The sequence below is a fragment of the Chiroxiphia lanceolata genome, chromosome 2, assembly GCF_009829145.1.
Source record: "Chiroxiphia lanceolata isolate bChiLan1 chromosome 2, bChiLan1.pri, whole genome shotgun sequence".
In the NCBI taxonomy this organism is placed as follows: domain Eukaryota; kingdom Metazoa; phylum Chordata; class Aves; order Passeriformes; family Pipridae; genus Chiroxiphia; species Chiroxiphia lanceolata.
Window position 1 is genome coordinate 72,627,355 of NC_045638.1, and position 14,904 is coordinate 72,642,258.

Below are 14,904 nucleotides of genomic sequence, written 5' to 3' on the forward strand. Positions count from 1 at the left end.
TTGAAACTAAGCTGAATAATGATTCCATAATAACTTAATGTTCCTCTCTAGCTGTTGACACCTAAAATAAAGGTGCTTGTATCAAAGAATCACAGAGCGGTTTGGGTTGGAAGGGACATTAAAGATGATCTAGTTCCAACCCCACTGCCATGGGCAGGCACACCTTTCACTGGACCAGGTTGCTCAAAGCTCCATCCAACCCACCCTTGAACATTTCCAGGGACTGGGAATCCATAACTTCTCTGGGCATCTGTGATCAACTGTGATACTCTAACAGTTAATATGTTCCAAAATCAGATAAAACACTCAGACATGTAATAATTTTCAGACAGTAACAAGCTAAAATGGAAGACTAAATATTACATTAGTAAATACCAACTATAACATTTATTATTATCACTAACAGTGGTATTAAATATATAAACTACACAAATATAAATGGCAAGGACCATATATAAACCATATAAATAGTACTATTAAATATATCACAAGTAGCATTTACTGCTACTGAGTAAATACTGCACTATCATCCTGATGTAACAAGCTTGTACATTTTACTAAATGTAAGGAATCTTCTAACAGGGAACACATGACATGTCTGACTGGCTCAGACATGAAGCATGAAAGCAAGATGTACATTCCAGCTTTTAGAGCTAGACAGATAAACATGTTTTACCTGCCCAAATAAGTGATATCAAACAATATAATGTTACTTAAATCCTTTGTTTTCACTGTGTATTTATGAAGTGAATGACAAAACATGTGAGTGCAGTTATTACAGTTTTTTAAAGGAAATACTATTTCTAGTGACTAGAACCCATTGGAGAATTTCACCTAGTTGATGCAAACACAGTGTCTTATTTAGATAAAGAGTATTACGAGATCTTAGATGACCACAGAACAGACACTATTAATGTAGTTTGTGACTACCCCACCCTGAAATAAACAGATCTACTGTCTCAAACTTTTTCCAATATTCTGACTTATTTCCAGTAAGGACTAGATTTACTCATTTTGGATTTACTAAACTCACAAACTACAAGTTTTCCCTGGGAAAAAGGCAACTTAGTGGTTCTATTACTACAGGGGCTTATTGAAGTAACACTAATGACAGCAGTTACAACACTCAAGAATACTTTTTCTTGCTCTGCTAAAATGATTTTTCCCAGCTTGCTTTACTGAGACAACAAGACAAAATATTGGTACAGGATTACTTTGAAAAGACAGAGATTGTTGTGTAATTAAATACTGTGGTCTTGTCAACATCACTTCTGGCTCAATGCTTTCATGCAATTACCTACCCTCTTCTACTGTTGAATCCAGCTGGGTAACTTTGACAGCAAGGCGATCAATTCTGTCTTGAAGGGAATTTGCTCTGATGTAAAAGCTGTTGGCCTCATTAAACAATTCACCAAATATGTCTTCAGCATGTTTGCCTGCATAAGAAAACAGAGAGGGAAATCCCTTTGCTAGTGGCTTACAAAACACAAGACAAAAGGCTTCGATATCATGAAGTTATAATAGAAAGTAGCTATAGGACTATAACAGCACAGTTTGTCATACAGCAAAATTTTGGCCAACAGATTTGTACAAAAATTTCAAAATACACTATAAATGCTGCCTGAAGTCTATTCTCCTGGACACCCTGGTTAGTCTTCTACATAAAAAAAAAGGAGAAACTTACAAATTTTAATCCTTATGCAGGATTCTGCCAACTGTCGGAAAACTGATCATTAAAACCTGCCTTTGTGATGAAAAGGCCCAAAGTTACTACTGTCCATAAAAGCTTCTGAAGTAAATTTTGAAATTAAAATCTTGCAATCCATAGTCATTAAGATTTAATTATAAGCACAAGCCAACATCAAAATGAAGGCTGAGCAAAAACAGATAAAAACCAGGATCCTCCTGCAGGGCAGCCCACTTACCTCTACAAATGCTCACTGCATACATGTCGCTGTCCCGGGAGTCATTTCAGATAGAAAGGTGGCACTGACATTTACCTATGGCCACACTGGAATTTATGCACCACAAAAGTGGAGTTGACAACCTTTTGTCCTCCCTTTCAGGTGCTGTATGCTCTCTATCACTATGAGAGTGGATAGTCCAGTCCAGATCTGCAGCTTCAGGCCCTAACCTAAAAGTGCTACAGTGGACAGGAGGTGCCTTATGACAAGCCCAATGCTCCTTGGTCCACAGACCATTGTGCATGCCCATGCCTTTCCTAGACCTCCCAAAGTACTAGGCATCCTCATCTACAGTTTGATTGTCTTCATGCCCCAACCCAAAGTTCTCCACCATTCTGGATCAGTGGTTCCGGATCCCCAATTTAATACCTCCTGCCCCAGAACTTTACCCTACAAATTTCAGTTTCCACCTAAATTTATTGCCTTCACTGAACTACAGTCTCTCCTACACAGATACTGCTGCTTCCCTTTAAGATCCCCCCTCTACAATTTCTGTAGCCAAAACCCCTCAAGACATCTCCACTCCATCCGTTCTCCCTGCAAAAAGGAAAATCCTGTCTCTTGCACTTAACCGTGCTTTTTAAATAAAAATACATTTTAAAACCCTACACCTGAATTAATTATGACCTGCATCGAGAACAGTCCAAAGAGCAGAAATGGAAGGGAGGGGGAAAGTGAAACCTTGTCTAATATTTGGAACAACATGGAATATGTATTAACCAGCTAAATGACAAGTGGCTTCCAAAAGAACAGCAATTATTGACATTTTAAGTTGGGTCCTATAACCAACTTTAATACTTCATAAAGTACAAATATAATGAAAATTTCAATTAAGATCCCATCCTGTGAACATCATTGGAAAAAAAAAAATATAGTCACACTTAGGAATACAAGAGGATCTGCCCCTTTCTTGGATCATTCTCCCCCTTGGGGGGAAAGGAATGACAACTACACTAAAACAAGTTCAAAAACACTGTTTGTGAATTACAGAAAAAAAATTAATGTGATTGCCTTCAAATGAAGGACTTCACCAGTAATAGATTTCTTCACTAAACGTAAGATCAGCCAATAACTAACCCAAAACATTAGGTATTCTGGTGTATCCAAACTCTGCTTCATGTGCCAGTACAAGGTGGATAGGCAAGCTGTGCTGTCTACACGTTCCTAACCTCCTCCCCCTCCAAAACAGAGGTCACACAACCACAGCATAGTTGAAGTTGAAAATCTTCTAGCCCATTTCCCTGCTCAAAGCACGACTGGGCAGAGCAGGTTGCCCAGGACTCTGACCAGCAGGGTTTGGAACACTTCTAAGAACGGAGGCTCCACAACTCCTCTGGACTACCTATGCCAGTGTTCAACCGCCACACACTTTAAAAAGTGTTCTCTAAGTGCTTCCTAGCAGCCAGTTGAGATTCAATTATAATTCCCATTTGATTTAGTTGCTCCAATTGAAGATGTTATTCCAAGCTATGGAACAAATAAGCTTTTCAACTCTTCAGCTAAATAAAGCAGTTATTACATTCTTCAGCCACCAGTATTCAGAGCTCAATCAATTTTAATGGATGTTAGTTTATGTTAATATATTGAAATCAGCCTGCTGAGGGAGGACTGCTCCATTCTAGGATTAAACACATCACCTAGAGAAGTCAAGGAGATGGGTGCTTATCAGTTTTTTCAGAAACCAAAGTAGGAACATACTTCAGTTAATATTTAAATTTTTTTCGACACTTGTTACCCTAAAACATGTGAAAGACACCTTGTCAACCTGTGAAAACAGTGACATGGTAAAGCAATATTAGACATGCTGTCCTGATTATCATGATGCAGTAAATTTTAGAAATAGAAAACACTTGAGAAGTATTACTTTACGTTACCATCTTTTAAATTAGATTTTTAACAAAACAGAAACAAGCAGGGAAAAAAACGCCAACCTATCTGAAATAGAATCATGTATCTTTTAACTTAAGAGCTGATTTTTGTACTACAAGACAGTGGTTTAAAAACATTATGTATATAATAATTTAAAAATTCTCCAAAGAAATTATGCAGTCTTTCTTTCTAAGACTCCCTCCAGCCACTGAAGTAGTTGCAGGAAAATTTAGTCATGATTCTGCCTCAGCAAATCCCTGCTTTCCATAGTTTTTAATGTCAATTAACCAAAGTACCTCTTTCTAGCACTTTCACAGGTTGTCTTCATAGGGTTGTATATTTCATTGCTCACAAAATAAATTTCCAAGCTTTAAGAGACATTTCTGCAGAACAGTATTTCACAAATAATTTAAATAATACTCTCTATTCAAGTTCTACAGTAATTACATGAAACATCATCTTGCCACACCAGTATATAACATCTCTAGCAGAGACTAAACATCACCTGAATTACAGCTGATTTTCAAATACTGCATTAAAAAAGCGTGCAGTAACACATTGAACACATTACCCCAAAGGTATCTTTTGTCAACAGTCAAAATGCTCAGTGCTGTACCATAAAAGGAATTCAACAATGATGCTGGCTTGTCTGAAAACTGGAAACCCATCGTGTTTATTACTCTACCTAGTTTCCATTCACATAATTTGAGTCTGAAAAGTACAGCTTTCCTTTGCACTCCTTGCTCTGCAACGCAAGTACTGGGGACAACACGCTCAAGAGAAAGACTTTGAGTGCATTAGAAAGGTTACCATTTTTCACGCCATGAACATGCATTATGAAAGCAAGAAGGTAATTTCACTTGGCGTTCTGGTGTCCAGAGGCATTTAAGCAAAGACTGGATGTGGCACTTAGTGCCATGGTGTAGTTGACACGGCAGTGTTTGGTCACAGGCTGGACTCGATCTCAAAGGTTTTTTCCAGCTTAACTGATTCTGTCAGACACTGGAATAAAGATGACACAAAGGCTGCTCGAAAAGGAGCCAGCACTGCACTGCTGCTCTCCTCAGGATCCTAGGTAAGGACTGAAATGTCCCACAGAACTCTGTGCTGTTCCACAAACTGGAATTCATCCAGGATATGCTCATTTTATCACAATATAGAGCAGAAGACAGTGATTCCACCCACCCATTTGTAACTGGATTAATTAGAAACATTAGACTCATGCTTTCCCCTTCTCCTTTTTTTAAATGAGCAAAAGTGGTGGGCTGTTACTGACTAGGTCTTGATTCTCATTTGCTTTCTCACAGTACCTCTAGCATGACACTAAATGGCAAAAAAGCTAACTTTCCAATCCAGCCTGATTCAGCAGTAGTAAAGAGCAGAGTGACACAAAGCTGGATGCAGTGTGCTCAGGCCTGCATGAAAACCAATGAAACTCTGAGCCAATGGTCAATCTACCCAAGTAAATACTAGGAGGCAAGCTGGTGGATATTGTTCTCTGAGTGAAAGAAAAAGTCTTCCAAGTCTCTGCAGATGACACTTCCTCCATTTTATGTTGTACAGTAAAAACCGTTTGGTATCACCTGCACATGGGTCAAAGAAAGTAGCTCTGTACCTATGTTCAGATGTTTTATATCCATGTAGGTAAGATTTCAACCTGACAGGTAGCATCTGAATGAACAGAGAAGCCAAAAACATGAAAAATACAAAATATTTCAAGACTCACAGAAAGGAATTATTTCAAGTGGTAATGCAACTTGAAACACAGTGAGTATTGTTAATGTACAGACTGCAGTCTAATTAAGAAAAGTTTAGTGCAGGAGGGCATACAGTTTTTAATATTTAATCTTCAACAACAATCAGATGCTATTTATTATTTCTTCCCCATATATAGACATACGTAAAACTTGGGAACAAAACCATCCTGCAAGAGATCCTGTTGCAGAAAGCAGCCTTTTCACTGGTTGAAATCTTGCAGTCATCAGACCAAACTCCACTGCCAAAAACATGGGAGTATTTTGTGGAAGCGTTCAAGTCTTTGCTGCATGATTATGTTTAGTAGGTAAAACATCACAGTACTTACAGGTACAGGTTGCAAATGCTCCCAATTCTCCCTATAGCAGTAGATTCTCTCCTCCCAAGTGGAGGTGAGTCCCCAGACAACATTTTGCCTTATATGAAAGTGCACAGTTTCATACAGAATGCTGCTCACTCTGTCTGTGCTCCAAGCCAGCTGGCTGGAAATGAACCCTAATCTGAAAACATAATAGAAAAAAAAGCTCTCCTGAGAGCACATTCCCATTGGATAGGCACTTGTTCATGTCTCCTGAAAAGAGCAAAGGCAGAAGTAAGCCAAATTTGTATGCAACAGCACAGACCTGCCAGTTTTTAAAATCCACACTGAACTCACAGTGCAACATTAAAAAAAACAGTGTGACTGTGAGATAGACCTGTACTTGCTCTCTTTATGCCTCAAGCTGTGGGAACACCAACAAGCTCTGATGCTGTCAGCAGGACATACTGCTCCAGCACAGCTTTTTTCTATGATCATTTCCTTGCTCCCACTTGGTCTGAAACACAGGCAAAACAAACACTGCCTGCAGAAAAAACTGCAAACATGACAGATTTTAGACTGTGGATGAGGCTGGTGGTACTTTTCACTCATTAAATACCACGTATTCATCTATTAAAACAAAGGACATATAATTTATATGCATAGATCTTTAACTCAACACTAATAGAATTTTAGGGCCTATCTACAAACACTTCTGATGACCCGAAAGATCCAGTAAGGGAAAATTTCAGAATATGGATATAAGTAGCCAGTTCCTCAGCAACAATCATAAGAGGATCTGAACACACAATGTAACAGACACATTAGCCCCAAAATCAAATCTGGATAAATGAAAGCTAGAGATTCCTAGCAAGTCAGACAAGTGTATTATCCACACTTGGGTGCACAATATCATTGTGCAGTACCAAAATGAGGTCTTATCAGGTATCCTTTAATGTAATTAAGAGCAGTAGACATTCTTCTCACTTTTCTGAAACGTACGGATGTCAACAAGCAAATGCCTAAGAAAACAGTAAATGAAACAATGACAATGCAAACACCAATTAACCATAAATAACATTAGCCACTAAATTGGCAGTTACTGTTCAAGAAAGATCAGAGAATCACTTGGAAACTCCTCTGAAAATAACAATGTTTAGCAATAATCAAAATTGTATAAATTCTTAGGGAAATCATGATGAAACAGAAAAAGTCTGTTTTGAATATGATCTGAAGTCTTCAACACTCAACCTTAAAAAACCCACAACATACCCTAACTTACATATCCAAAGCAGAAATAACAGTGATCAGCAATATAAAATAGTTTCTATTAAAAAAAGAGTACTAACAGATCAGGACACTCCAACCTGGAAAGGCTATCACTAGAAGAACATGATAAAGAATTAATAAAATCACAAATTTTTATGGAAACACACAAGATGAAATCACCTTTCATTATTTTTCATTTTACCAGAGTAAGAAGGTATCAAAAGAAAGAAACAGATCAACTTCTACTGTGGGACATTCTGTCACAGGTCATCAGACAAGAAAAAAAGCACAATGCCTATTTCAACAACTCTAAGTAATGCCACAGATGATACTTTTAAAAATGCTTGTTACATAGGATGATTCAGATGGACCTCCAGCTCAGAAAAATCCCTAAATCACTGACTACTGGAAACAGGAAATGCTGTGTTTCTTGTTCTCTTTCCCTAAGCATAGGCTTTTTCCCTATCCTCACAAACTGAACACCAGACTTAGTGGCACCCATAGTCTAAGCTCCATGCAGACTCTTATATTCTTAAACCACTTCCATTTACAAACTGAAGCAACTGATGAAGCAGTAATTTCTTTTCAAGAACCAGAGTTATTAGCACAAACAACAGCTGCTGATTGTTAAACACACTCTAAAAAAAAAAAACAACCAACTCTTCTCCCTTTCATTAAAAATATTGTTCATCCTGCAAACACTCCAGTCATGCTTCTAGAATTGCTAGTGCTGGTGTCACCTGACAGGTGTAGTGTGTAGGCTCCTCTGTATGGAGCTGATGCTAGCTTGCCTCAACAGGAGCCTACAGGCTTGTTCAGCAAGTGTCATTTTTTCAATGTGTTTAATTTCATTCATATGAATTCACCAGACACATATATAAAAGAGAAGGTTTAAGAAATATAAGCACATTAAGAAAAACTAAAATTTCAGTCAAATGTGTCATTTAATGCCAAGAAGCAGAAGCGTTTGCTGGTTTCATCTTTCAGAATCAAAAGGCAAGAATAACTCAAGTGCTAGTCTTGTTTTTCGCACTAATTTCTCTCGGCTTAGAAAAATTTCTGATTTTTCTATGCTGTAGGTTTTTGTTGGTTTGGGTTTGTTTTGGTTACCTCCTCCCCCATGGTGGTTTTTCGCTTGTTTGGTTTTTGGAATGTTTTTCTGGAGGAGAGGGTTGGGTTTTTCTCTTCTTTAATAAACTTCAAAATATATAATAACATAAAAGCAATGAAATAGAATATTATTGCAATACATTAGTGGTAATATCCTGTATTGCAATTTTTCTATTTAAAACAAGTCATCTTAAAGCCTTTCATCTCTTCAGTTTTTCATCAGGAATCAAATACTTGCAGGAAGTTACAGATACTTACTTAAGCTGCTTAGCTGGCGTATGATAGCAGCAAGGGTACTATTTGTTACGCATTCCAGTTCACTTGTAATTCCCTCTGGCAGAGCTCCTCGGCAGAGATGCCGCGGTTCAATGTTCCTTTTCACCAAAGGCATGGCTCACAACCTGGAATTTACAAACAAATGATATTTACAAAAATGAAATTAAGAGCTACGAATCAGTGCAGCACACATTCAGGTTTTTTCTACAAAAAATACTCACCTTTCTTCTTTTAATGCACTTGCCTCAGCCTTCCTATGGAATTCCTACCAAGGCACTGGAGTTGTGCACTCAAGTCAGAACATGACAAAAGCGCTGCAGATCAGCAGAGGATACAGGTCACATGGATAATCTATGTTTTTTTGCCTTAGACTTGGTGTAAGATTTACTGTACACACAGACTTGTGCTGCAGTACAAGAATTACTGGACTTCAGGGTACATTTGCATTTATAAAAAACTGGCAGTCCCCACAGGAGTGGCAGGAAAGATCGCTGTCTGGAGCAAGCTGGCTTGCTGCCTGGGCAAGCTGGCCACCAACAGACTGACCGTGCATTACAGCCCCCTGACTACGTCAGACCCTGACCCATTCCCGCTCGGACAGCGTTCAGTAAAAATGATAAATTCATCTGACACATAAAGGCAAGTGCCTCTCAAAATTAGGCTGAGTGAGAACAAGGAAGAAGCTGCAACACAAGGAAGAAGCTGGTTTTCCACAGGTGGTGTTGAATGACACTCTGAATGGGGCACGGGCACACTGAACAGCTTTTGGGAACATGCCAGATGTAGAAAGACATATATGCTAGATAACTGAGGTTGTCAGAACTTTCTTGGAAAAAAAAAAAGACTAGGATGGGGAAGACAAGTACAAAAAGAGATATGAAAGCATCACAAAAGGGCACAATGGCACAGAAAACATTACCCTGCAGAGAGCAGCTTTGAGAGCAAGGATGCCCCAGCGGAACAGAATTCCCCAAAAAGGGAAGCATATGCTACAAAAATGTCTAAACCAGTTTTCTGGTTATGAGTCAATTTGACTACTTTTTTTGTTTAACACCAACAACTCAATGTCCCATGTACTTCCTATGAATAATATTCTGTTTAAAGACCATGTGGTACCAAAATTTTACAGAATGAGAAGTTACAGTGTTATCAAGGACATAAGGTCATTTGGAAAAGACTTAATTTAAAATTTCTTTTTTACTGAACTAAAGCAACTAAAGTAGCGTTTCAATTTCTCTAATTAAAATCACATTACTAAATTAAAAATATCTTCTTGCTTTTCAAATGTTGCATAGTAATTTTTGTAATGACTTCACCCCAAAGGTTTAAAATATTTTATTCTCAAGAACATTTCTAAAAGCTTAATAACTTCAGTGAACAAAAAGCAAATTATTTAAGTGTAAGACTATTTCATAACAGGTCAGGAAGGAAAAAGGTCATGACTTCTAAGCAGTAGTGTTGAATTATATTTTACATCTCTTGATATGAGACAGTTTATTTGAGTACATCAGAATTTAAGGCCAGCTGAGTTTGCTAAATTTTTAACAACACATCAGAGGTAAGGGAGGAACAATTTTATATTTGACCAAAAAAAAACCCCCAAAAACCCAAAAAAACCCCCAAAACAAACAAAAAAAAACTTTCTCTTTTATGATTTTGTATTCCTCTACAAACAGATGCATTTCAAAATACTACTTAATATCCAACATAAACACATTTCAGAACTTAAACAAAAATAGATCAAAACTGGAAAGTCACTATTACCGAAGAGCAACATCTAGCAGCATCACACTGCAAACTAGGCTAGTGCACTGTAGCAACTAAATAAAAATCACTAGGAGGAATTCTCTCACTCTTACATTTCACATAAAGTATAATTAGTAAGAAATACGTTAATAGGGGCATAAATTAGCACTAAAGTAGCCAATTCCAAATCTCAGGATTATTTCAACTCACAAGCTACAAATTTTTGCTTTCTCTGTAACATGAACAACAGTGTCACAGAAATTAAAGGTGTAAAAGACTCCCTACAAGTAGGACGATAGAATTCCTGAAATACTGATGAGTGATTTGACATCTCAAAAAATTATCTTTCTTTGAACTACTATTGATGTGCAATTCATCAGTAAAACTCTCTGGAGAACAAGGCAACCATTCTACTAGGTTTGGGGTTCATGGGGGTTTAGTTTTGCAAGAGAATTACTGGGAATATGTTATACTACATTTTTCACACTCTCATTTTTTTAACCCATTTTACTTAAATTTTTATACAAGAAGGCCACCAGACTAAAGCCTGTTTTCCCCCATGGCTTTCTGTCTAGCATTCTCAGAGCTGGCCCCACTCCTACCTTTCGCAGTTCACCCACCTTTTCCCACTAACCCACGCGACACCCTGGGCCCAGTCGGAAGGTGGCTGCACAGTGCCCAGCTAATTGTTTGCTACCTCTCGAAACATGTACCAAACTGAGTACAACCAGAACGCCTTTCACCAGGAGCTCTAATTTAAGTCCCTTCTCCACATATTTTTCTTCTTTGCCTATAAAAGCTAATTTGAAGAAAACATACAACCACTGTTTGAGCTTTTCGTTTTCTCATCAATTCTTTACGAAATGGTCCAGAGCTACCAGGGGAGGTGAAAGACCAACCCAAGACATCTCATTTCTTTACAAAGCAGGTTAAACCACACAGCTGGGCTGAAGGTAGCAGGAAATAAACAACTCTCATATTTGAATGCATGATTTAAATTACTATGTAGCTACCTCATTTCAGTATGAGGTTTAATTCCACAAGGTAAACTGAACACTGATGAGTAAATATATGCAACAAATTAAGCAATCCATTACCTGTTCCTGATCAGAGGAAAAATAAAAAAACTCTGCAATTGCAATAAGTTTCTTCTAATTTAAAATCTTTACCTATCTGAATCAAGCACTTACAGACCTATTCAGACACTAACCCATCAGTAAGTAAAAAGCCCTTGCGCTAAAAAGCACTACCACCCTTTTCTTCACCACATACAACCAATAAACCTAATCTTTTGTAAAGAAAAATTCATGAGAAGTGAGGCTAAATTTATTTCAAAACCTATGTAACAACAGTTTAAAAAAAGAAATCAAGACAAAATAAGACACTGAATTACAGGGTCTTCATGAGGCTCAGCCAGGCAGAGGAGACCGTGTTACTAGGTGCAGAAAACAAGAATTTGCAATGGCAGTTCCACTGCCTTCCACATTCATCTTCCACCTATTTTAAGTCACATTCAGTCACAGTTTATTACTAGACAAGATACGCATTGTGATGTCACTGTATTAAACACATTGGGATTCAGCAAATTATAATCAATTTTACAACACAGAGCTTAGTAACTTCCCTTCTGTCACGGTTTAACCCCAGCCAGCAACCAAGGTCCACACAGCCGTTCACTCACTCCCCCACCAGTTGGATCAGGGAGAGAATCAAAAAGATAGAAAACTCATGGGTTGGAATGAAGGGAAAGGAAAAGCCACACACACAAGAAAAACAAGGAATTAATTCACTGCTTCCCACGGTCAGGCAGGTGTTCAGCCATCTCCAGGACAGCAGGGTCTCATCATGCATAATGGTGACTTAGGAAGACAAACACCATCACTGCAAATGTCCCCCTTTCCTCCTACTTCCCTTAGCTTTATGAGGGTGAGGTCATCTGGTCTGGAATACTATGGCTTTTTTAATATAATAAATAATAAACCCACACAGACCTAGCTGGTTGGGGATCCGTCAACCAAATCCATGTACTAGAAGCAAACAACGCCTTTTATATCCACTTCAAAGCAACACGTGACTCCCCTGACCAATCACCATGGGGTATCTCACTGCCCATGTGCAGGGAGTACATTTGGGACTTCATTTCCCAGGATGCCTCATCCAGAATCCCTAAAACACGCCTCCTACAGAACACCCCTTTTGGTCAGCTGGGGTCACCTGTCCCAGCTGTGTCTCCCCCCAACCTCCCCATACACCCCCAACTTCCTCACCAGCATGGCAGTACAAGAAGTAGAAAAGGCCTTGGATCTGTGTAAGCCCTGCTCAGCTATATATTATCAACCCTCTGTTCGGCACAAATCCAAAACAGAGTCCCGTACTAGCCACTATGAAGAAAATTAACTCTACCCCAACCAAAACCAGCACACCTTCCATCCACAAATAAATGAAAAATCTAAGGCAAAAAAGTTATTATTTTCAAGAATTGTGTCAGTTCAGAAGATTGGTCCCAATCAAAAGTTTATAATTATTTTCTTTTACACATTTTTGCCCAGTTAAGTACACAATGAAGCCAGAGACTTACAACTGGGATAAACAGGTCCAACTCCACTCCCTGTGCAGAGCCACCCATGTCTGGCTTTAAACCAGCAGTTGCATCTGGCACAAGAGATGAAGGATCTAGAAAGATGCTATATTGCATATGTACACCTGGCTGCAGTTGAAATGTATGAGACATTAGCATCAGACCATAAAAATGGGAGGAGTCAAAAGGAGAAAGAAGAAAACTAAGATGGTGAAATGTCACTTAACATCTCACTAAATCCATGTGTGCCTCACTGGACGTAGATTGGATGCAACATCTAGCTGGACTGAACTCTGACTTGAGTACAAATGGACACCGCTCTCCAAACCCTACAGGCTTCAGCAACTCTACTTCCACACACATTCTGAAAGGAAAGGGCATCGGAAGCTTCAATTAGCTTAGATCAACCCATTAAAATTCAAATTTTACACAGTCTCTCAGTATCCTCACCTCCCTTTTTCTTCTTTCTCCCCCCCCAACAACTACTTGCATAACTGCCTTTTGTCTTAAAATTAGAAGGCACTTATCCCAGTAGTTATTGCTGTAAAGGCAAGTGTGGTACAGAAAGACTTAATCAAAGCATTTTTGCTTTTCTTTCCCTGCAGTCATAGGAATACTCACAGGGTCAAGTCAGACCACCTTCCTCTGGACAACAGCTGTTAAACAGCATGCAAGAAATCTGACATTGCCTTGGTAAGTTAGATTTTTAAAAAATCATGTAGAAAGCAGTTGTACAGTAACAAACATGAAAGATGACAAAACACAATGCACAATCTTTCCAAACAACAGCAGAGCATGCCTATTGTAAGAGACAAGCTGGGTTTTTCAAGTATTTGAGCAACTGGCAAAAAACTCAAAGCACTAGCTGTTCCCCAAACCTGCCTTTTGTCCTTTCACATCCCCAAAAAGGTACTGCAATTTACACTAGTGCTAAAAATGTGCAGCTGAATTTCATGGTTCTTTATATATTCACTAATACCACAAAACAAATGCCAATTCATTAAACAGACCCTTTACTTGTTAATGTTTACTTATTACATTTTCTCAAAGACACTGTTCAATCCATTTTTTAAGCCCTTCAGAGATTTCTTATATCCTCCAGTAAAATACCACAAAGCTAAACATTTTACCATGAAAAAGAGCTTTCTGTACATGAAAAAAATACATGAATACATTGTATTATTTCAGAGAGCTTTAAAGCTTCTTGTTTTTGAATCTCACAGACCTCTACAGAAAGAGAACATACCACAATTCTCCTTCTACAGAGAAGAAAAACAAGAGATGGATTGAATATGCAGCTTGTTATAAGTGATGTACCAGACGGGATTCCCTTCAAACTTAAGCACATAAATTTGTATGACTACATATATTTGAGCTCAGCAAAAGCCCAAAGAGCAACTAAATCACTGCATCTTTTGATAGATACAAAAATGACACAGTGAGCTCAAACACCTCATATGTAAGCTCTGCTATGCACACACCTTAATTTCAGTGTGTGAATCTAGAACTGCATTTCACCTCATAAACCACAGAAATATTGCCAGTTTCCTCACCTGAAGCCACACAATCAAGTTTTAAGTTACTACATCCTAATCACAGTCTCCATGTCTAGGGCATTTCAACATTTTAAATGTTTGCAGACAGTTAAGTTTTCCCATACCTAATGTCCTAAAACTCAATTCAACACACAATTTCCATCTCTGAATGGCACCCAATTTGGTATTATTGCTCATTTTCCTATTCAAGTTCATAATTCTGGATAGCCTACCATCATCCACCTTCAAAATTCATGTATGTGCTAAATAGGAATAGAAGGAAAAGCAGGAAGATGAAAGATCCCAAGCACTGGGTTTGGAGATGCTCTTCATCCCCATCTTCCAACACCCCCCAGAGTCACCGTTATCTCAGATCTCCCTGTCCTCCAAAGGCTCTTCGTTCTTCTCAAGACACAAAAGGCTACAGGGATAGCAAACTGCTATCCCTGTTATCCTAAGGGAAGAAAAGGAATGAATATGCCTTTATCGTATGTCCCCTTCAGT

At 38.4% G+C, this 14,904-nt stretch overlaps 1 protein-coding gene across 6 annotated transcripts in view; it reads right to left on the reverse strand.

Moving 5' to 3' along the window:
- WASF3 (WASP family member 3) overlaps positions 1–14,904 on the reverse strand; it is a 70,825-nt gene that overhangs the window by 17,417 nt on the left and 38,504 nt on the right. For 3 of the 6 annotated variants that reach the window (XM_032680511.1, XM_032680507.1, XM_032680508.1), the window contains exons 3-4: positions 8,524–8,666; positions 1,302–1,436 (exon numbers count right to left, since the gene is read on the reverse strand). In XM_032680511.1, the coding sequence (XP_032536402.1) occupies positions 1,302–1,436; positions 8,524–8,656 (268 nt within the window). In that variant the 5' untranslated portion in view covers positions 8,657–8,666. Of the gene's footprint in view, positions 1–1,301; positions 1,437–5,916; positions 6,017–8,523; positions 8,667–8,762; positions 9,506–12,272; positions 12,337–14,904 lie in introns of those variants that run through there. The other 3 variants (XM_032680509.1, XM_032680510.1, XM_032680512.1) reach the window with 3 other exon arrangements.